General features: G+C 36.5%; 1 protein-coding gene across 4 annotated transcripts in view; it reads right to left on the reverse strand.

Moving 5' to 3' along the window:
- cntnap3 (contactin associated protein family member 3) overlaps positions 1 to 24,206 on the reverse strand; it is a 100,248-nt gene that overhangs the window by 44,613 nt on the left and 31,429 nt on the right. For 2 of the 4 annotated variants that reach the window (XM_064308277.1, XM_064308276.1), the window contains exons 2-7: positions 22,463 to 22,573; positions 13,266 to 13,459; positions 9,642 to 9,789; positions 6,620 to 6,823; positions 3,545 to 3,729; positions 1,960 to 2,100 (exon numbers count right to left, since the gene is read on the reverse strand). In XM_064308277.1, coding sequence (XP_064164347.1) covers positions 1,960 to 2,100; positions 3,545 to 3,729; positions 6,620 to 6,823; positions 9,642 to 9,789; positions 13,266 to 13,459; positions 22,463 to 22,573 — 983 coding nt within the window. Of the gene's footprint in view, positions 1 to 1,959; positions 2,101 to 3,544; positions 3,730 to 6,619; positions 6,824 to 9,641; positions 9,790 to 13,265; positions 13,460 to 22,462; positions 22,574 to 24,206 lie in introns of those variants that run through there. The other 2 variants (XM_064308278.1, XM_064308279.1) reach the window with 2 other exon arrangements.

Below are 24,206 nucleotides of genomic sequence, written 5' to 3' on the forward strand. Positions count from 1 at the left end.
CTGTTGTGAGCACCAAATCGGGTAAAATCTGAACTAATGACTATGGCCATGTGTCAGTAACTGTACCATCTGTACCAAGCTGAAGTATACACTACACCTCGCTTATACAATTAGGTCTTAATTGTAAAGGCCAGAGTCACTCAAGTGGTTTAAACATCATGTGCAAAGGTACGACTGCTGTAACCTACCTTGGTTGAACCTGTGACCTTCTTCTCAATGAGTTAAGCATGCACTTAGCTAATAGACACTACCAATCCAGTGAATGTCAATAGAACTGTTTTGATTTCAATTATCTTTGCTCACCTCTTTCATTGAATGGTCCCTATCATATATCTAGGACATCAGTGTCTACTATAATTTCAGAGAATATGATATTCAGAAAACACAAAAACCTTGTGAAATGTTAAAAAAAAATGTATGTGTTTTTGACTCTCACCCATCATTTTTGAGACCTTTCCAGACTGAAACCTCTAATTAAGGAAGTGCTGATGCATATCTTGAATTGAATTATTCATGCTCATTATGAACTAAAAGGAAGAATAATTATAAGGCAACCAAAATGAAAGTCTTCATTTGTACTGCAACTGATTGTGGACTTCACTAGAACAGAACCAAGGAATTCTGACATTTTGTCAGTGCAGTGCAGCACAGTGCCATTTTCAAACTGGTGCTTCAAACCGAAGTGATTATCTGTGCAGTAAAGGTCAAATATTTCATACATTTTTGGAAGGTCAAGAACCCATAAAGTCAGCTAAACTGAATACCTGTGATAAAATAGAAACTATAATAAAAAAGCTATTAGAGAAGCGGTTTAAAGACTGCTTTTCTCACTATTTTTATCTTTGTCTTTTAAGGTCTACTTGTACCAATAAAGTGACTTCCACTGATAGCAGGTGACTTATTGATTACCAACTTTAAAAACGTGTGCTGTGGAAAAAAAAAAAAAGTCACTAATTATATGTGTTATTTTTTACTCTGAACAGGATATATCTTCGTATTTAAAGACAAAAGAATAACTGCATCACTTTAGAAACAGCTAGCAATCTGAGCTCAGAGTTGTTCAATCTCAATGTGCTTTTGAAATGAAAAATAGTTTGGTTAAATAAATTAGTTTCCAAATACTATGATTTTAATCTGAGAAAAAAATACAATAAAGACATTGTTTTTTTGCAAATAGTAAAAAGATACTTCTCTCAAAATTAGTACACTGGCTGTGATGTATACATGGCATATGACCTAATCTCCAATGTGCCTTTCTAACCTTTTCTGCCACCAGCTCATGCAGTTCTGTTGTCCTGGCAGTATATGCCGAGGGTATAGCCATGCAATATAGTGTTGGAATTTGTACTCCATTTCATTGCAGTGAAAGTTTAAAATATTTAATGAAGCTAATATTATTTGCTTACCTATGGAAGATACTACAAACACATCAACCTCAGAGTTATGACCAATCAAAGGCGGTATTAAACTTAAAGTGGCAAATGCACTTATAGCCAAATATTTAACTGAGCAGCATGGACTGGGCACTGTTTGAATGGACTCCTGAATATTTTTCCCACAAGACTTCTTGGGTAAATGGCTAAAATATACAGGTCTGCTGGGCTACTCATCTCATTAAGGCACCGGGGGGCTTGGCTGTAGAGCCTGGTATCAAATCCAGACAGTTTGAGGCAAGAATCCCCACATGCAGTTGGACGTGCTGTAATTTGCCACTATCCTATTGCCACAATTGTGCCTTGACTGTGAAATCAGGGTGCAATGTTTAGAAGGTCGATCAGAAAAGGATAGGATGCCTTTGAATTGCATTATATATGCGCATCAGTCTAAGGAAATAACTACCTAGCATAAAGAAAACAGCACAGTGGAAGAATTCACTGGTCAGCAAAAAATGAAAAGGGTTTTTCACTTGAGGTCTAACTATAGATCACTTTGACAAAAATAGTTATTTTGAAAACATACCGAGGCTGTTACGTGGTGCTTGAGTTTTGCAAGATCTATCACATTGACATCATTATAGAGCAAGTTCTCCAGGCACCCATGGAAGTTTCTCTTAGAAAATGTTCTTGATTTCCCATGGCCTGGGACGCCTCCAAAGCTAAGCTTAGGAAATAAGATTATTGCAAAGTTAAATTTCACAACACATCCTTTTTAACATAATAAATGTGCTAAATGTTTAGAATCGTTTTACATTTTTAATAAAATGCCAGTAAATGTAGTATACATTATTTTAAAGTGACTGTAAAGGTACATTTGTGAAAAATTGTATGGGGTTACTATGGTAATGTATTAAGCATCAACAACAGTATGAGGAATCAATTGTATTGCAATATCGACTCATCAGCCTAAACCTTTTCATATGTGTGGACTGAATGGGTGGAGTTCAATTTATTACTGGACTCTGAGCTATTGGGTCCAGGTCCTTCATGATGTCATGAAGGACCTGATATAACAACCAATAAATGTTTTAGTCTTATTGCATATCTCCTCCCATAGTTTGAGGCAAATTGAAGTATTCTCTCCCGCTAAAACAGCCTCTTTGAGTCTGAACTTTACGATAGAGAATCGTTGTCCACTTTAGCAACATAGATAGAATATTCTGCCCTCTTCACAAATTAATTTGTATGAGTTCACAGATAGCAAACAGCACTGAAGTTCAGGTACTTTGTCTGAGGTGTGTTTGTTCAGCCACGTGTTTGTTTACTTGTGGGTGGGACCGTTTTGTAGGAGTTCAGTGGGGAGGTGGGCTAGCGGGCCACTCCCAACCATGGCCATTCAATCCTGAGGTATTTTACCCCCCAATACAGATTTTATGCCTGATTTGAAATGTGTGTTATAATAGTTATTGACATTATTTTGAATAGATATTTTGTGGATGTGGATGTGTAATGGATCCATCCCTCTTGGATAATTTATGGTTATTTAAACTATTTTCAGCCACTTTACAATCACTTTAAATAATGTACTGTTGAGACACCCATATATAAAATCAAAACAGTATATTAAACCTTAATGGATTTTATGACTGTAGCAACCTTGACCTTATTTGCTTATGTTTAAGTTAAACAGACATCATGTGGTTTACATCAAGTGGATGATGTCACGATGATGTGGATGTGTATTTTATTATACTGTAGATTCTTCATCAACTGTATTTAAAGTAGGATTAAACAATTAAAAATATATATTTTTTAAAATCATTTTAAATATCCTATCCCAATTATAGCATAGATATTCCACTAAGATCATTCTGAAATGTAGTTTCATGACATTGATGCCATGAAAAGACTAATTTTGGTACAGCTACATTAAGTAATTTTGACAACTTAATTTGCCTACTTTAAGCAGTGTATTAGCATTCAATCTTTACAATAACTGAAGACAATAAATCGCGGATCAAGAGTTCACCAGTTGACTGAAGTAAACAGAAAACAGGAGAGCAAATGTTTACCTCTTGACCCATTTATAGACTCTGTGTGTGAGACAGAAAAATGTCATAGCAATATAAATGAACGCATTACAAATTATACTAAACTGGACAACACACCTCATTATCAATATCAGAGTGACTGAAGTCTCCATTTATTTCAAACTGACGTGTGCTCTTGTCCACAGTGAAGTTAATGTGTCTGTGAACTCGTTCAATAACCACAGAGTGCCAGTGTTGGTCATCAAGCAGGCTTCCCAGTGTCACCACGTTTTGGTTCTCCGGAAACATGGACCTTGTTTTGCCTGCAAGAATATACATTAAAATGGTAAGAATACCATTATGGCAATTTTATGGACATGACTGGATTTGCATGCAAACATTTCACTGAATTACCCAGTGCAACATACCTACAGGCAAAGATAATACAGCAGGAGAGAACATGATAGACAATATTTTGATCTCAGTGTAGGCATTGTTACATCAGCAAGCTACAGTAGTGTGTAAATCAGTTGTACAGTATTTCTTTGCAACTAAGCATTTACACCAGGGAATAGTGGCATTTCATCAGCCACCAGAATCCTTACAAATATCAAAAAAGACAGCTGATACTAAGACATTGCACAAGCACCCAGCTCACTAACCACAAAATGCAAACCGATGATTGAAGAGAGTCCTGCGTCATTTTCATTTTAAGTTATAAGAAGAGTCTCTTCTACCCAGACATCAGTTGACAGAAAATGATGTTTGTGAGTAAAATCATGAGTCAAAAATATGGAAAACATATTAATTTAATTGTGGCGAATGGTAATGATAGCCTTTATCTTTCGCACACTAAAAAAAAGAAAACATTTAAAATATTTTTTACTCTATCAAATTTTCTGTCCTGTTCCAAGACTGGAAAACAAAATCAGGAAAGGGAGCAGCAGAGAAGTGATCCTGTGACAGAAGATGAGCACTGTGATTTTGTAGATGGAAATGGATGCATGGATGACAGCGTTTCTTGCACCCTAGTGCAAGTGCTGCCAAAAAAAAAATTCTTCCCACATTGTGTGTACATTTTCATTTGGACGATTTAATGTTTCCTCTCGTCAGATAAATTTAGAGGGCTGAGGGAAATGCTGACCAGCTGCCTGTGTTCCACATCTCTCCCACAAGAATTAAATATCAGCACTGAAAATACCCCCTCCTTGTACAGCAGTGAAATTCTCACAGCTAATATGAATTCAAAAATGATGACAGTCATGCACATGGTTGGAATATTTTTGAGAGGATATTTCCATCTGTGCTTTCATGCAGGTTTGTTACTACATTTAATAATGCATTAATCATTTATAGAAAGGTTCCCAAATGAATGGAGTATGATGTTATATAACTGCAAATTTGAATGTCAAATCTGAACATAAATAAATTGTTTGCTTTACATAAATTCCAGATAAAACATACTAATGATTTCCATGGTTTGTCTCTAACTGGGAATCTTCCTGTTTCGTGAATACTGACTTTTTAAATGCAAAACATGCCTTACCAGACAGTGTAAGGTGTCCTTCTGTAGAACCAAGGCTTGGTGAAAACCTTTTGAATCTCACTGTTTTAATAGTCTGATGACTAGTGAAAAGGCAGTGGCCATCTTTGAAATCAACTGTCACTTTCTTAAGTACTTTTTTTGTTAAAGTGCCAAATGTTTAGAATGTTTTTGGCATTTCCCATGGATAAATGCCACAGATATTAACTTGTATAGGGTGACGCAAAAAAGCACTTTCAACGTTCAGTTGAAAGCCTAAAATTGAATACACTTTGAACACAAGGGGTACTCATCCTCATAATGTCCCCTTCCGCTAATTTCACTCTAAAACCATTGTTAGGTCAAAAAACAAATCACTTTGGGCCTATTAGTAAATGAAAGCTATTATGAAGCGTATGAAATAAGTTCCATTTGTCTTTTTTTTTCCAATATAGTGCTTCAGAGAAGTATTCAATTAAGTCAAATTATCATGATATAATAATGGATGCAATTCACTAAAAAACTGATTGGTGAACACATCGGTGGCATTTTTGTGAAAATGTGATCTGCACATCAGAATTCTAGAAATCTTACATTTCCCCATCACAAAAAAAGAGATAAAGAATAAAACCTTACTGCAACCTGTATGTGATGTTTGAACATATTAGATCAAGATCTAGAATGAGATTTTATAAGGGAATTTAAGGAAATTGATTTAAGGAAGACATCAACCTTTCAAGTGCATGTAATGAGGTTGTAAATGACGATGCATTGTTAGTTAGTTGGCTTAATATATACAATTGATAAACAAACCATTGTGAATCATTTCACATAAGCTGTATTCCACTTGCTAATTGTGATGGGCATTATTTACTTCTCTCTCATGGAAATCATTTGTTCACAACGGACACTAAAATATAAATACACGTCTCAATGGAAGCATGGTGTTGTAGCTAAATGCACCCATTTATCACTGCGTAGTGGGCTCATTGCTGCTTTCTCTCTGGGGCTCTGTAATTGTAGATGAACCATAGGGACGTTCAAGCATTCACTGGAGCACTGGAGCATCCCGGCTCCGATACTGCATCAAGAGTATACTGAAGATCTGGATTATGAAGCACTTGGCTCATTGTGTGCATTAACTAAAGATGACAAACAATTAAGTACAGTTGCATACCCTAAATTATTTCAGCCACATGTGTATTGCTCCAAATTATCAGAAGTGGCAGTACTACTGCCCATAGTTCAACAGTGAGAGCGAAATGCTTTCATATCTCTTTACACATTGGAAATCAAGGGCATGGCCTGATGGCTGGACTAGGTTAATGCAGCCAGCATTTCTGTCAAGCGAAAACATTTTTTTTTTTTGTTAAATGTACTGTATCCTCAGAGCTGTATTTTCACTTCAAGGGGCTACAGTCAAAATGATCTATGCAGCTGAATCTAAGATGGTTGCCTGCTACCCCCACCCCCTTTCATTAGGTATGCTACACATTTAGGTATCTACTGTTGGCTCTCAAAATGCAGTTATAAAATGTGTACAGCTGACCCCCCAGCTCGTACATTCACATAAATAATTTAGTGATCCCACATGAGAAATTCAGCATTGGAAGTGGTCCCAACACCCCTTGAAGGTACCTGCAAATCCATGCAGAGCACGAAAGAGTGTAAAAAGGAGGAGAGAGCAGTACCTGTTTTGATATGAAGTAAGAGCTTTCCTTTGTGTAGCTCAAGTGTCAGGCTGTGTCCTCCATGTCCTTCGCCATGCATGATAATTCCAGAGTTCTGCAGTGCTTTGAACTGCATGGATATCACATCTTTGGCTGTTTGACTTGAATTTTGACTGAACCTGTAGAGCAATGAGCTGCTGCCATCAAAACTTGCCACATCAGACTCTGCAAACAACATATTACAAGTAAAAACTCTATAAGGCATTTAAAGGTTTCCATTTTATGCAAAACAAGATTTATGGTGATGCATGACACAACAACTATGAATATGTATTCATGAGCATATGTTATTGCATAGAATCCACGCATTTATCTTCTCTATATCCCTCTCACCTAGTCAAGGAATTTCAAGAACGGGTTAATCATTCCAATGGTAAAATAACATTCACGCAACACAGGCTTGCACTTGTGGAAGAGAGATGTAAGTGTACAATAACACATTGGGCTCATTTCTGACAAAAACCCTGCACAGACAGGAAGACTCAGGGCATCACAAGCACAGAAACTGGGTCATTAGAAGTTGGGCTGGACCAGTCATACCTATGATCAAGTATGAAACTATTATGAAAGCATATTATTAAAATATGCTTCCATCATAGCTTCACATGTGATAATTGTGCATCCCATTATCAGTATCAAGGACATTATCAAATCTCCATTGCAAATTGTCTAATGTTAAATGAAAAGTTATGCCTTAGCCTTCATGGCATCAATCATGTTGAAAAGACATTATACCTCAATTGTCAGACAGGATGACATGTAATTTCTAAGTCAGACATGTCACAATATGGCATAATTACTCCGTTTTTAAATTTCAACACCTCACACACACACACCTTTGGACACTGTCTGACAACTTTAGCCTAATAACTGAGTCTGAAGTAAAGATGCTATTTCCGTTCTCAGATTAATTTTTAATTGCTTTTGGCTGTTCCAGTGCTGCACTGCTCATATATACTGTAGCTTGTTGGTTAGCCAGCTAAATAGGCAATTTGTGGCATCTTGCGTCACCTGAATTAGCAAATGAGTAACACAATGTTCCAAATAACATGTGCAGGCTACCCTTTGTTTGGCTAGTCACATAACATAGCTAACAACTAAAAATACATTTTGGAAGCAAACTACCAGTTTTAACTTCTGTCATGGGCTGACACACAGGGTTAGGACCCAGGTGCAGATATCACTCAGGAAGGCTGAGGAAGTGAGCAATAATTATTTTCTGGTAAAACAAAACAGAGAACAAGGAAACACCAGAAGTAAAAAATAAAAAAATAAAAAAATAAAACCTAGATATGGGGGACTAGTAGCGAGAAGAACATATGAAGGCCAAACACTGAACTGAACAAAACCAGTAGCTTACACACAGTATACTGTGAGACACATGCAGACAATCACTGAATATGCCAGACGTGCGGTGTAGAATCAATTATCCAATAACAACAAGCAATAACACACACAAGACAGGGAAAATCAAAGGAACAGTGTGAAAACCAAAACAGGGCATTAGTGGTCAGGAGCTGGTGCCACAACAGCTTTACCACTGACAGAAATAATGCAAAAGATGCTCTCTAACAATTTGCCCTGTTTACAGTTTTAGCTACATGTTACTGCACATATCCATTGCTGTTAAAAGACATGAGGGTATTGAACCCAGACAAAAAATTGAAGTAGTATTGAACTGAAAACCAACATGTCATCTCACTCTAAAATGTGCATCGGACTCTCAGTTGTAGACTGAGGAACGATGCCTTTTCAAATGAGTTACTAAATCATTTTGCATACGAATTTAGGATTGATGGCGTTCTGTCTGATAAATGAAGGTTAACTCCTTTTCAGTTTAAGGACAAATCTGAATTGGACTGCAATGCATGACATATGCTGTGTAGGCTGAAGAATGATAACTTTTCAGCTGAAGTATGGCGATTAACAACCGAGACTATGACAAATTCACATCTTTAAAAGAAACACTTCATAGTCAGTGTAATAATGCATTAAGGTTATTATGGTCAATTAAACCTGGGAGTACCTAGTGGGAATATTGCCACTAAGCACTGTTTAAACAAATGGAAAACAAGGATATGTGAAATGACCACTCATTTCAATAGATTGCAAAAGACGTCCTGATAGGTCAGCAAGTGGCACACCTTCATTTCATTATGATCTTACACCCTGCCCAGCGCATCAGGTGAATTAGTACCATTCAAATACACACACCATTTTCACAAATCTTTTTGTTTTTCACTAGCCTTTTACCAACTGTTTGCATCCTTAAAATAAAACAGGACCAATAATGTTATGTACACAGCAGGAAGTCCCCGACAGCTTAAATATCATCTTTTCAAAAATATTCTGGGTAAACCCTCGAGTTTTTAAGGGATTAAACAGTATTTAGTTATGGTTTTTTAAAAAATATATATATATATATATGCATAATGCATATCCAGCAGTGTAGTGCTAATGATAGACACCTCCGAGTGCAATCCTGAGGATAATAAATTATGTCAGAGCATTTCAAAGCTAGAAAGCATTCCAAAAGCATATATTAAGTGAAAGATTTTAAATCCCGGAGAAACATTTTTGGCTTACATTAGGAATCTGTCTCCATTATTTATGTTAAGCGGCATGATTATATACACAGTATAGCTCCCCAAAGTAAAAACTGAAGCACAACAGGATGACTAAAGTCTCATTTTCATTCAATGTGTGCTGTGCTTAAACATTTGTGAACCTCCCATACGATCCAAACCTTCCAAAAAATGACAAAAGCAATGTGGCCATTTGTCTGCCTTTTTTTTTTTTTTTTGACATATTGGGTGTCTGCCTTTAAGCCTCTCATTAACTCTTCTTTACAAACCAACTGCATTTGCAAATTTGCAGACCCAAAAAAATATGTATTGTTTTAAAAAGAAGCCACTAAGGATTGATAATATGCAGGATCACAACGGGAGCACCCCTCAAAGACTGATACGCTCTCTGTACTTACTGTATAGGCATCCGTAGACCTCTAGCCTCATTCCTACCCTTCCATTTGAGTTCCATTCCAGAGGAAGGACACGTAGGAACCGAGCTATTACAGGCTGCTGCAGTTTGTGCTGGACGACACTGTCAGCATTTGTGTTCCCTGAAAATGCCTGGGGGGAAAAAAGAAGCATCTTTGAGGTAATCTGAAAGCAAACACAACCATGTTACTGAATAAACTAAGATATGCCTTTTCAATTCATGTATTTTAGGAAAATTTACACTTAGCAAAGCAGATGTAAGACACAATTTAGAATGGAATGATATCAGTTGACACATTTTTGATTGGATAGAACTACTTCCAGTGAGAAACTGAATATCGTGACTGTTGTATACCTTTCAAATATGTACATTTGGAATTGATTGTAGAATATGCTGAGTTTATTCAACTCTAGCTCTAAATGTGAGATTCACTATTACATTAAATATAAACACAGCCATTTCACAGCCCTATAACCGCAAGCATCATATTTTGACAATTTTATCTGGTAAGACACAAAAGTGCGGGACGTTGGGTCAGTTCTCCGGTTTGCAGTTTTGATTAGTCAGAACTGATTGACTAGCCTAATCAGTCAAATTAGCACTTTTGATTATATAATATTCTTAAACTATAATTATACAAGCATCAGGGTTTCTGCTAATAATCAGCCATGGTACTGTGCCACGACAAGACTTAAGAGCGTCACGGTAACATAATCCCCTCAAAATCAAATAATAATGATATCCATTATTGTCGCTGTAGCTAGTGTTCTTACATTATACATAGCTACACACATTTTTGACTTATATAATAAATAAAAATTAAAAAAAATCTATTCTTCAATTAGAAGTATAAACAGAAAATCATAATTGTATTAGCCCTTGATAAATAATGGAAGCAATCAGTGTGATAAAAACATACATCCAATCATCATACAATCCTGCTTATTTTCTTACAGAAATTGTAACAGTTTTATAGAGCAAACCTGCTTGCAGTCTGTTTTCATTAGCCTAATTCTCTCAGCATAAGGTTCCAAAGGAGCTAGATATATGAAGTGCAACTGAGTATCTGCATCTTCATAGTCTCATTGTAGAACCAGGCCCGGGCAGTTTAAAAAGATTGCACTACTCAGCAGATCAGGCATCGGTATAGGCCAAAGTTCTTTGCATGGATTCTGCACAAAGAAATGTGGATCGGAGCATTCCTAATGTTAGCGATTTTTAAATAAGTTAGCGCACGTCATCCATTTTTTTCATATTTTCTCAGGTATTATGACAAGGAATAAGGTGTGTTCAAGATGTGCTGACTCTTGGGCAATAAAGTCAATCACAATACAGGCTATGAAAACCTAAAATACTGGCTGTAAATTTAATATCCTGATGTACTGATGTTACTCGTAGTGCAGAGTCAAACCTAAGTATTGATTATTTAATACTGATCACTATTAAAAAGGACAAATTCAGTAGTTAATGTTTGATTTTGTACTTATCTGTCCTCTAAAATTCAGAATAGTAATTAAAGGTATTTGCTTCAACCACTATAACTGTTTGGTGATAAAGGTCCAGAATAAATATTGGTAAACAATTGTTGCAAGTCATTATATAGCTAACATTGGAATTGAACAGTAAAAATAAATAAATAAAAAAGCATGTCCAGTATAGTGCCTAAAGGGTTCAAAAATACTTGTGCCCACTACAAGGAAAATATGACTTTTTTCATGGGTGAATGACTTAAGAGGATTAAGATAAAAACCTGAAAATGCAAAACCAGTTCTCTGCCTGCCTACTAAAATGAATAAATCCACAGCACTCTTGGGCACTCCACATTTCAAGGATTTAAAAGGAAATGTGTACTGTCATATTTATTTAATTTACACCTTAAACCAAAAACGAATCTGGGCGTGTGTGTGCTTCCGCATGCATGTATGATTGTTTTGTGTCTGAGTATTTGCGGATGTCAATTTTGAGACCCTTTTTCCAAATGGATTTATGGTTTGTGTTAAGGTAGGTGTTTTTCTTTAAATCCTTTGGTATAATTTGTCTTCTGTTAAAATGTAAATAGCTGAAGTGAAACAGAAGTTTTAGTATGATATTAAAGAATGAACTTAAAATCCTCTTAAATTGCATTGTGATAATACACACAAAGTATATTTACTAAAATGCAGCTTAAATTAAGCACAGGTTTTGGTGTTCTTTTGAGGAATATGTTACCTCTAAAATACACTGGTGTTAAATATGCTGAATGTCACTGACTAAAATACAGCTTATAAATACACTGGGTTTAACATTTCTAAAATAGTACTAGAGTTCAACTAATAAGTACATACAGTAACGCACTTAATAAATATACTTTATCATATTTAGAAATATCCTCAAACAGTACACTTTTACACTAACATAGAGCTTAAAGGTCCAGGAAAATGAGATCTGTGAATTCTTTGCTGATGTGTTGTTTTAATACTTTTTTGCATTCATAAACAGCTGAGAAATATTTAAAAATGATTCTAGCAACAACCAAAATAAAAAGTAAACAAGTCTGTCATGTCGTACTTTATGAAATGCCTTTTGCAAATATATGTATATAATATAATAAGCCTTGTTATAATCAAAACACTTGGTAGCTCCTTCAAAAAATACCAGAAGGTTTGTCAGGCATGACCTTCCCTTGCGAAAACCATGCTGGCTATCCCTTAGGATGTTGTTATTTTCAAGAAACACTTCTAACTTGTCTCTAATGATAGTTAAACTGACAGGTCTGTAGTTTCCTGGATCAGTACAGTGGCCTTTCTTATATATTGGTATTATATTACTTTGCTTACAGTCCTCAGGTATTTATCCAGCTTCTAAAAACTGTCTAAAAATACCTGCCAGTGGTTTAAAGATGATCTCACCAAACTCTTTGAGTTCCCTAGGGTATATGCTACCAGGGCCTGCTCTCTTATTTGTCTTTAGTTTATGTAATTCATCCAGTACTTCTTCATCCTCTATCTCAATATCTGCTAAGATATTCCAAGTACTGAATATGCCTTCCACTCTATTAGTAACCTCTTCTCTAGTCAAACTCTCAATGAAGTAACTAGTTAAGGCATCAGCAATACCTTTATTCTTATAAAGCAATGCTCCTTCTTCATTCCTGATTCAACTGATATCCTCTTTTACTTTTCTTTTCCTACCACAGTGTTAAAATAAATGTTTATGATTACTTTTTTCCTCATGGGTATTTTGCCTTTCAAAGAGCCTCTTGGCTTCCTGTAGTTCTTTTTTAACCTTAGCACGCATGTTACAATATTCAGCCTTATTACTCTCAGTAATGTCTCATTGTGAAATGTTTCCAATACGAAGGCTCACTTCCCTCAACATCCACTTAAATTGTGCCAACTAAAAAATTTTCCCTGCTGTATGTATCCATGTCTGACTTACAGTCAACATCAAAATCTGGAACAGAGTCTTTGTCAGTTTTCCCACACTGAACCTACTTACTTGCTGGGGTGAAATATTATAGCAGCCTTATTTAAATTTATGTTTTAAGGAGACTCAAATCCAAAAGAAAAATACCATGCTATGGCAAAATGTCACACTTTTGGCATGCCTATTAAAATTCTGTACTCACCCAAATACTGTCCTCTTGCCAATACTGTTTCCAGTTTCTGCCTGTATCACTGAACATTAGGAGATAACTGGTCACCCAGTCTGAGCTCCCATATCTCCCCTGTGTGGCAATGGCTGTTACCTCAGTCCTTTCTCCCAGATCAATTTCAAGCCATTGATATTTGTCAGACTCCAATGGTGACCAGCCCCCAGCACCTTATGCACATATTAAAGAAACAAAATGCATTGCAAAAAGTTGACCAGCTGGAAATGTACAATAAATAAAAAACAGCTTGGCATTTTGAGTGACAAGGTGTAGGCGAAACGGCTTATAGAAGATTCCTTATGGAGACTGCTTATAGAGCTTGTATTGATTTATTACAGCTTTGAGTGCAATAAATGAATACATACATGAATAATTGGTTAGTAGGTCTAAAGAAAATGAAGTAAGAAGTGTTCGGCCTCTGGGAATATTATGATCTTGACGGCTTAATTTCTCAGTTTATTATGCTTATTTTCCTCACAGTCTGGTATCATATCTGAACCATGCTGGTGCCAATTGTGGCCGGCAGACCTGCAGGACAGTGAAAAATGTAGTGGGAATCACCTAGGCAATAGAAACAGTAATATGGTCTGATAGTGATAGTCTTTTATTCTTTTTCCTACATCTGGATGGGTTTGCATTTGGAGAAAGCCAAAGGAAGCCTTCAACCCACAATGTCTGTTGCCACCTGTAACAAATCATCATGATGTGCAATGATGTGAGCAGCTATCTCATGGAAGTTATTTGGTCCAGTGATTGTTCTGCATGGTCATTTAATGGCAAAGGAATATGAAACCATTTTCAAGAACAGATGTACCCTATGGTGCAAAAAAACTGTTCCCATAGGATGTCCCCATATTCCATCATAACTCCCTACACACACTGCAAAACAAATTCAAGAGTGGTTTCACAAACACCGGGATGAAATGAGCATTGAGTACAAAGTACATTTCTACTCCTTCAGCTTTCCTTCTTGAAAAATGGTCCGACATCTCACTATACACAGTTTATAGCTTGTATGACAGCATTCCAAGAAGGATTGAAGCTGCTCTAAGGATTAAGTGAAGGGTGGCCCTGCTTCTTATTAGTCACTTGGTATTTGTATTTTGTTAGCTGCTTCCATTATTTTCTCCAACATAATAACATTCTTTTTTTTTTAACTAAAATTTATAACTCATGTACCAACCTTTTTTTCTGTCAGTGCTATGCTATACAACTCAATATAAGAGAAGGATACACAGAGGAAAATACTTGCAACAAAGTACAACAAAACATTTTTTGGTGACAACTTTGTGGTCTGTAGGTCCAGTCACACTTTTTTGTCTTATTGTGGTTTCTTGGAAACATGCTGATCTACATGGTAATTATGTGGGAACAAGTCAACAAAAGTCAAGAAATCTAATCAGGTGATATTCTGTTCCACAGGTTACAGATATGTATCTACATATACATCTGCTCTCAGTTTAATTTAATACCTCTTTTGTAGATTGATGTTAGATTCCAGTTAGTAAAATAATTAAATGTATCAGTGCAAAAACACGTATTTACAAACTATACCTAGAATATATAAATTGTCTTCTCTTTGATTCTGTAAGAGATACATGATTGTGTATTTTTCCACTATTTCACAAAGAACATATCCCAAGTGAATTACAAATAAGCAAAATACTTTTTCTTTTCCTTTTTTATTGACAGTTCATAATCGGAGCTGACAATTTGTTGTTTTTAAACAAAAATTGTTAATTTATCGGCAGATACAGATCATTGGCCGATACATCGGTGCATCCCTACTTAGCGTATTTTACAAATAAATTCACAGTTGAGACAGAATTTCCAAAATATTGTTTATTAAGGGAAGGTTAGACTATGTTAAACAAGTATTTTCTGTCACTTCCTCCCAAATTCTCATTATTGCCGTTATTGATGTTCAATGGAAACAGAAACCAGGATGTATTCCTGAAACTACTGAGTTTCCTGATAGTTCTGGGTACGAGATGGTTTCTGAGATGTTTTGTGCAATGGAACGGTGGTTATAGAGGCTTACTGCAATTGTACAGTAACTCAGGCTGCCAGTTACCTTGAAAAAAGGCAAATCTATCAGAATATGTGTGTCAAAGTGTAAAGGAGGATTACTACTTCCTTTTAAAAATGGCGACATATGCAGATGGGTGACAAATTAAATGTAAAACCTAAATAAATGAGTGGAGAAACATAATGAATGCAGATGCTTCCATACAGGTGCACTGCGTGATACAATTAAACAATTAACATCCTATCCTGGTCTGTGGCATGTATAAAAATGATGAGCAGGCCCAGTTGGCCTCAATTTTGGATCAAGATGGCAAAAAAAAAGATCTAAGTGACTTTGAAAAAAGGGTTCATTATTGGGGCACAGATGGCAGCAGCTTCAGTCACAAAGACTGCTCAACTGGCTAGTGTTTCAATAGGAACAGTAACTAAGTGACATCTGTATTTAGATTTATGGGAAAGAACTGTCAGTAAACAGTGTCAGAAATGGTGGTCAGAAAAAAACACAGATTTGATGACTGTGATGCCCATGCATTAGTGTGATATGTAAAGAAAAGCAGAAGAGCAACTCTTCCTCAGGTGACTAGAACAGCAAGAACAGTCTGTCAAAAACGACATAGTGAAGGATATTATAGTAGGGCTGCAGTGCATAAACCCCTCATTACAAAGACAAATGCACAATTAAGCATTCAGTGGTGCAAAATCCATAGGCTCTGGTATACAGAGATGTGGAAAAAAGCGATATGGTCAGATGAGTCATCTTTTACCATATTCTCAACAAGTGGGCAAGAGCACGTGTGGCATACACCAAGAGAACAGACCTGAATGCTTGACCCCTACAGTGAGGGGTACAGAGGCACTGTTATGCTGTGTAAATCAACACAAAGTTATTCTGAGTGACTACTTTTATCCAATGATGAAACATTTTCGATCCTGATGGGAGTGATCTCTTCCAGGATGACAATGCACCCATGCACAGGACACGAGGGGTCACTGAATGGTTTGATGAGTATGAAAGCGATGTGAATCATATGCTATGGCCTTCGTAGTTTTTAGATCCCAACCCAATTGAACACCAATGGGAGATTCTTGACCAACGTATTAGACAGCGCTCTCTAACACCATCATCAAAACACCAAATAAGGGAATATCTTTTGGAAGAATGGTGTTCCATCCCTCCAGTAGAGTTCCAGAGGCTTGTAGAATGTAGGCGCACTGAAGCTGTTCTGGTGGCTCGTGGTGGCCCAACACCTTACTAAGAAACTTTGGTTTTTCATTTGTCATCCGTTTGCAGACACCTTGCCGTGACTTACCTTCACGCTAATAAACCTCTCCATTTTTTGTTTTTTTTTGTTTTTAAAATGGTGAAAAGGATAGCTTATCCGGCTCTGTGTACTGCAAGTTTAATTATGCACCAGATAATGAAATTCTTTCAAACCCCAACTAAAAAAAACAATGTTACTGGGAATAAAATTTTTCTAATGTATTTATTTACTTATTTATTTCTTGCTCAGCTATACTTTAATACTGGCAAATCCACTGGTATGAGATTGCTAAGCACAGCAAAAACATCACGACTACAAGGGTGTCCAGTATATTAATTAATATACAATTTAACATTGGGTTGTGTTGTAATATATAAGACAAGTAAGGATTAATTACACTGTTCATTGGTCCCAAAGAACATATGTTTGCTAACTGGGCCAAAGAACAGATCAAGGCTAGCGGGAGAGCCCATAAATTGCCGTACTCACTCTCATTTATGTCAAAATGCAAATACATTTTGCCAGTTTATCATGAAGCAATGAAGAGTGCCTGCATTTTATCAGAAGAAAAAAATCCTTGTCAATTGCATATCCCTCAGTTAAATGGAAATTGCACCACCATCCTTAGCTTTCAGCAAGAATGCAAAGTCGTACTAAAGTTGTTTTGTGCAACCCCTGTACAACACAATATGTGAAGTATTAAAATGACCATAAACAATAACAAAGGCATAAAGTGATTTTGAATTTTCATATGGAAGGAAAGAAGCAGAGGGTCAGATGCACGTCTCAGATGCTGCCAATCACATAGGAAGTGTCTTTCTCTGTGACAGCCTCAGAAGAAACGAGATGTAAAATATGGTAATGTTCATGTGAAGCAAGCGACTGCTGAGTCAGACTAAAGAGATTTGTTGGAGCCAGAGAGACTGTGACAGCTGGATGAACATCTGAGGTGTAGCCACAGTTCACTTCAGCACATACACAATTTAGGAACACGGGTTGCAATCAAAAGCAAATTAATGAATTACACATATTTTAATCTAAAAAACACGCCTCAGCAATATACTCAGAATTTTAAACAGGACCAAGGACACACTGAAATTTAATTCAACAATGTAATAAAAAAATTAAAAAAACAGTTTACACAGCAGCCACTTTATTAGGTACATCTATCTAGTACAGGGTCAGACCCCCCCTTTGACGCCAGAACAGCCTGAATTATTTGCAGTATGGATTCAACAAAGTGCTATAAACATTCCTTAGGGATTTTGGTCCATGTTAATATATTTTAATCTGACATTGTTAAACAGTAAAATTAAAAATAATCAATGTGGGTGCCGGCCTACATCCGAAATTAATTGTATATACAACAAACATTTATTTAATTGATTTTTCTTATAAAATAGACAGCCTAATTTAGCCCACAGGGCAGTATTAAAAATGAGCTACTAATGAAACATTGCTTTGACACAGGGAGCAAATGCTTTGACCTTTGCTTAGAAAAAAGATAGAGGCTAAGTAGAAATGCAGTCTAATGAACTACTACAACGTAAAGGGCACCCAAAGACTTTCTTGCCTAATCAGTCTTAATTCCTCATTGGGAATTGCAGGTCACAATACAGTCCATCCACACAACAGCTTTTTAATAGTTATGAAAAATATGAGCCACATTAATGCCCATTTTAGTTGTCATTGTGAAAGGATAATATAATCGGGATGTGTTTGCTTTCCCATGATTTTCTACTAAACCAGTTATCTCAAGCACTGACTAACATTGTGCAGACAATTCGCATTAATTACAGACCACTTGTACATGGCAGGCCACCATAGATGCGTGGCCCATTCATTTGTGCATGTAAACAGGCAGAGATGTGAAATGCATCTTTGATAAAAACCATATGCTAATGCTCTTCTCATAACTTCAGGGAATTTTATCTCAAGATCCTCCTGCTTCCTTTCTAGTCCCAAAGCATGAAAAGATAACTTCTTTATTACAAATAGAGCCATTAGAGGGTTTGTGTCCTTCAGTATCAATGCCTCTAAAAAAACGAAAACACTCACCCCTCATGCTCACCCTCCTCTGAGTCACGTTCACAATTAACACCTCTGTTCAAACAAGGCATAATGAAGTGCCTGTCCCTGTCCTCATGTGACCCTGCAATGAACTCACTGCTGATCAATTAGGCACCAGTTTTGGGCAAGAACTCCCCCCTTTGAGAAGCAAATGGAAAATCTGATTTAAAATGCTTCGAACATTAAAGTGGCTGTTAATGTTTGATTGGCAGCTTTGATACAATGAGCCAATCAAATTATCGGGTACCCAAAATCAAATGTGGTTCCTGGGAATGCACGTAGGATTCCGACACATCATTGACTTTGTGAGCATAAAACTCACTGAAAACTTAACAACTTTGCTCTGAGGGTGAGAACACTAGTCTGTCCGACCAGACAAGTTCTTTAAGGACCTCGCGGACCTCGTGGTGCGCCCCAACCCACACCTCGCCTGATCATCGAGACAGAATTGGCGTGCCATAGTCAGTGAAATAAACCAAGCTGGTTTATTTCCCATTGACAGCTGTTTTGAACAACAAGTACAGACTTTTACTCCAATATCTCCCTTGCAGCCAGACCCAGGAGGAGATCTGTGCACATCCAAAGTCTTGCCTGGAACCCCGTCCTGACCCCAAATTCAAAGAAGATTCCCAGCAGTCCACACACCTGCAGTGACCTTGGAACTGAATTCAGGACTGGCCTCCCCTTTTATTGCCATTAAGTATTGAAACACATTTTATTTAACACTGTCATCTGACTGCTGTTTGGTGTGTTTTGTTTTGCTATGCATGTGTTGGTCTGCATAGGAAATTCCCTGACCTTGTTGTTTTACCGTTGGTAAAACTTCACATCATGGAACAGATTAAACAAACTACAGTAACCACGTAATATAGAGTAGCATCATTCTAACCCATAACAAATTAACCTTCTTTAAATGGCAGTACTGTTAACCTCTATGTTTAGCCGTCGCAGAATTATAATTTCCTTGATTAAGAATAGTATACAGTAATCATTATTGTTTTCATTTAAGCTATTCAAGTTGGGCTCTACAGACGTACAGAATTCTGTTTGCTGAACTTAATTTATTCTGAATAAACCTGACCAAACCTCACTACAATATAGAGTTGAGTGTCATTTGTAGATCCTTTGCTATCAATTTGGGACAAGCTGCGCTTTAACCACATGTAAATTGTTTGATTACAAATATTAAATTGTTGAGTACACAACCAAATCAAGTTTAAATTCATATTTGTCCCAAACATTATGGAGCTCACCGTAGTTCCCTCATTTTAGGGGAAGATTACAATTTCCTGCACTCTACTATTAAATAAGTGGGAATGGTAGATTGCATGTCTTTGGAAAGATTAAATTCCTGTGGAGAACAGATGTAATGAACTGGTGATTTTCTCATCAATAATTCACATTATATCCACCTACCAGCTATGAAGGACCAGAATAATTTAAGCCAATGAGCCTCTTGACAAAAATGTCTACTAATAAAGATATGGATTATGTGGCATTTCATTAACAAAAACATTGAATTATCTGGCAGAATGTAACGATCATAAGAAGGTAATCAAATGTGAAAAATGTGAAAAAATCAGATGGGTTGGCTGTCTAAGCCACCAATTCGTGTAAACATGACAAAACTCTTCAAGGAGAATGAACACATGACAGAAACTATAATTAGGAAACATATCTGATTAGATTATTATAGTAGGCTATTTACTTTAAAATTATAGTATATTATCAGAAATGGTATTTATAGCCACTTACTTTAAATACTGGGCCATCAAGCACTGATATTTTCACCGATTAGAAAATACAATGCTTTTTATATTCTGTTATAAACATTTGCTATGAGGAATTGACTGACGCAACAGTATTTTTATTGTTGGGATGGAGACATTGACTACCTCATGTTTACACTTACTTAACTCTTACTAAATGCTAAATGCTTACTCACAAAGTATATTAAAAAAATCTAATATTGATCACAATGGGCGACGAAGAAAGAACTGCGTTTCTCAGGTATCTCCCAAAATAGGACACTTTATTCCAAGATGGTTGCTTTACATTGCAGACAATTTAAAGTACTTTAACTACTTTTTTAAGTACTTAAACATTTTTAATTTTTTTAATTCAAAGTACCATTTTTAACTGTAAAAGTCCTATTTTCTCTATAATGAGTACCAACCTTCAACCTTTTGTATAGACTGCTTTCTTACTACTTCAGCTTCAGTTATGCTTGCAAAAAAAAAGTCAGAATTTTCTATGCTAATTTTTTAGGGGTGTCCACAACACAGTAATGGTGTAACGTAGCTAAACCAAAATCGGTAGTTGGCGAGTTGGCAATTATAGTCCACTTGCAAAATGGCACTGAGGTTTTGAAAGAGTGGAGATATCAAGGTTCAAAAATCGCAGTTTCACATGGGAGAGCTGAACAGTTGAGCAGAGCTACCTGTGCTCGGAGTAGTATATTTACTGTGCATTTACAAAGGGACTCACCCCATGGTGTGTCATGATGTTTCAGATTAAACCGAATACTAATCTTAATATCAAAGCACTGTATGAATATTACAAAACCGTCAATACTCCCGTTTGTTAAAATAATGGATTGCAAAACTGCATAAACCACTGTTCCCACAGAGTCACTTTGCCATGAAATACATTTACCCTGCATCACAAAGAGCCTCCATAGATACAGTATGTAGAAAGAACAGACATTACAATATTGAAAGCAAATGATAAGAAATTATTATTTTATACATTTGCCAATATCCTAGAGTGTATCTATGACCATATTGAGCATTGTCTTTTACTCTTGGGATCCACAACAAAATGTGAATTATTCCATGCATTTAAATATCTCTGTATGAAAAATCACCTTCCTGAGTCAAGGTGATTTGCTCCACAAATGCATCGGGTGCATGGAGCTTTGCAAAACCAAATCATTAACATTTATCAAAATTAGCATTTCTGGTTCACCTGCTAACTAGCAAGATTGATCAGTCTGCTCTTACATCATACTTATGTTTCCTAATTTCCTAATACACACACACACACACACACATATGCACGTGCGCGCACACACACACACACACACACACACATACACACAAAGAGCATTGAAAGTGAACCTTTTCCAATGTTGTAATCATGCACCATGTCATTTCTGACATCCTGCAATTTGGAGATACAGCAAAGAGAACCTCTCAAAAAGTAAAGCACTCTAACAGGCCATGTAATTATGCATCCAAATGCATCTTTAATTATTTCAGGTGATTTGAATCATAAGCTCCTCTTTGCAGGGGGATTTCCATGGTGACAGTAAGAGAGGTAAGACAGAAAACAAATGTAGAGGTTTTATCTTTATGTCATATATCTGGTAGTTGTTCATTAGCACAGAGGTTATTATTCAACTCTCTGCTGAAAATTAATTTCAGATAACATACCTGAAATGTGGATTTCTGAGTCAAAATCAAGTGTGGAACATTGTCTCTACTGATTTATGCTGAAATGAATGAACTGCCTTTATGTTCATATCAATCTGATAGATGCCATCTTGCTAATGCTCAACTGTCAAAATTGTCAAAATGCATAGTACATATTTTAGCACATTTGCAGTGTAAAATATATGCAGTTGATTTTATTTGGCAAGGGGCTGAGTAAAAACCAAATAAGTTTTAGTGTTTTTAGGAGATTTCATGCATATTCCAAAATGCACAATCTTGCATACTCAACCACCACCGAGAAAGCTGCATAGAAATGCTTTCAGCAGTCCCTAGACATATTTGAGCCAATTGACAAATTAATGCCGCGATATCGACTTACCATCTCTCCTGTTTAGTTTAGCAAATCCAGGGCTATGAGTACTGGACAGCTGGGACGAGCTGTTGAATGACGTCTGAGGCAGGGCAGAGACCAGCGGACCATCACAATTATCTGTTAGATGAGAAACAAAATATGGTTCAATAATAAACTGAAAAAGAATAAAATCTTTATTTCCCTTAGGGAAGAATGCATTTTTAGTTTTCAAGTTTTGGAATACAAACTAATTCATGATACATACGCATATTCAATGCATCTAATCCTGTCATTTACTAGTAGTCTAGACAGTACCCAGCACTGTTCCAAGTCTGGACCTGAACAACCCAAAGGTCTCTACTGCATGACCTGACATGCCATTTCACTCATTGACAATATATAGTTACAATGTATATCTTTTTTTTTTTTGTAATGTGAGGAATTTATCTGTAACACTGATCGCCTGACAATATTCAATCAGGAAAAATATTTTGTAATTCACCTTGTTAATTTCTTTTATGAACGTAAAAACTTCAATTAAACCACCCCATCCCCCTGAGTTTCTTTTTGCTAAACCTGAATAGATTAAGTATTAATCCCTTGTTCATGACTCTTACATTTCATATCTGGAAAAATTTAGTTTCCTCTTCGTTTTTTTTTTTTTACTTTTACAGAGCTCCTTAAAGCTATAGTTTGGTGCAAAAAATGATGCCCAATATTATTTATGATCTGAAAAAATGATTGCATAACATCATTATAACCTTTTACACAGACAACTTCTCCAAGGGGTGAGAGCAGCCGAGTAAACAATAAAACTACTCAACCACCACTGCACATCAAAAGATCCGGGGTAACTTGTTTCGACTCTGCAAGTGACACTTGTTTATTTCAAAGAGTAAGGTAATACAAGCCATTTTTTGCTGAATTTGACTGACTCTGTTTCTATATGTACTGTAATATGCCTGGAAGTTGCCTGACTGGCCCAGCAGCTGGCAAGTGTGATTGCTCAAAAGGGAACAATCTGACAGATCTTAAATTGACTGATAATTTCAAGCGAGCGAGTTTGCATTGAAAAAATATAAGAAAAAAAGAAAAACAAACAAACAAAAAAGGCACATTATCTTCCTTAACCGGCATCCAAAGGACATTTCTGGAACAAACCATATTTAAAATGCTGGCTACTGTTGAAAAACACTGCAGTTTTCTGAAAAAGATGTTTGTGACCACATGGATTATGGCTAGGTTGGCAGGCCATACTCCTTGGAGCATGGCAGAACAGAGGGGTAGGATCTCTTTTATTTCTTGTTAGTTTGCAGCAATTTTTCATAATGCCATGGTAAAATCATAGTACTACAATTGTGCTATTCCATATGTAGCTCAGACATTAAGTTCTAAAATGATATTGTACATATTGCAGTATTTTTGTCTCTTGCTACACCATGCATATCTCTGTATTATGAACCCTGGTGGGTAGAAGTGTGGTTTTGAAGGTATTGTGCTGTATTTTGTGGAGGCAGGCTGGAAGCACTGGTTGAAATACCAGAGTAGCAGTGCACAGTAAAATGTCCAGTGTTAAATCAACTCTTACAGAGCGCATATGGTGCCTATTGGACTCATTTGTACTTTGTTAGAGTTGAAGTAACACTGGACATTATACTTTGTACCTACAGCAGGCAAAACAGCAGGTTCTGCAACAGTAGCTGAGTGGAGGGGCTGATGAGGAATGTATACGTACTTTGGATACGTATACATTCTGGGCTCTGAAGAGCTC

This window comes from Anguilla rostrata, chromosome 14, assembly GCF_018555375.3.
Source record: "Anguilla rostrata isolate EN2019 chromosome 14, ASM1855537v3, whole genome shotgun sequence".
NCBI lineage: Eukaryota > Metazoa > Chordata > Actinopteri > Anguilliformes > Anguillidae > Anguilla > Anguilla rostrata.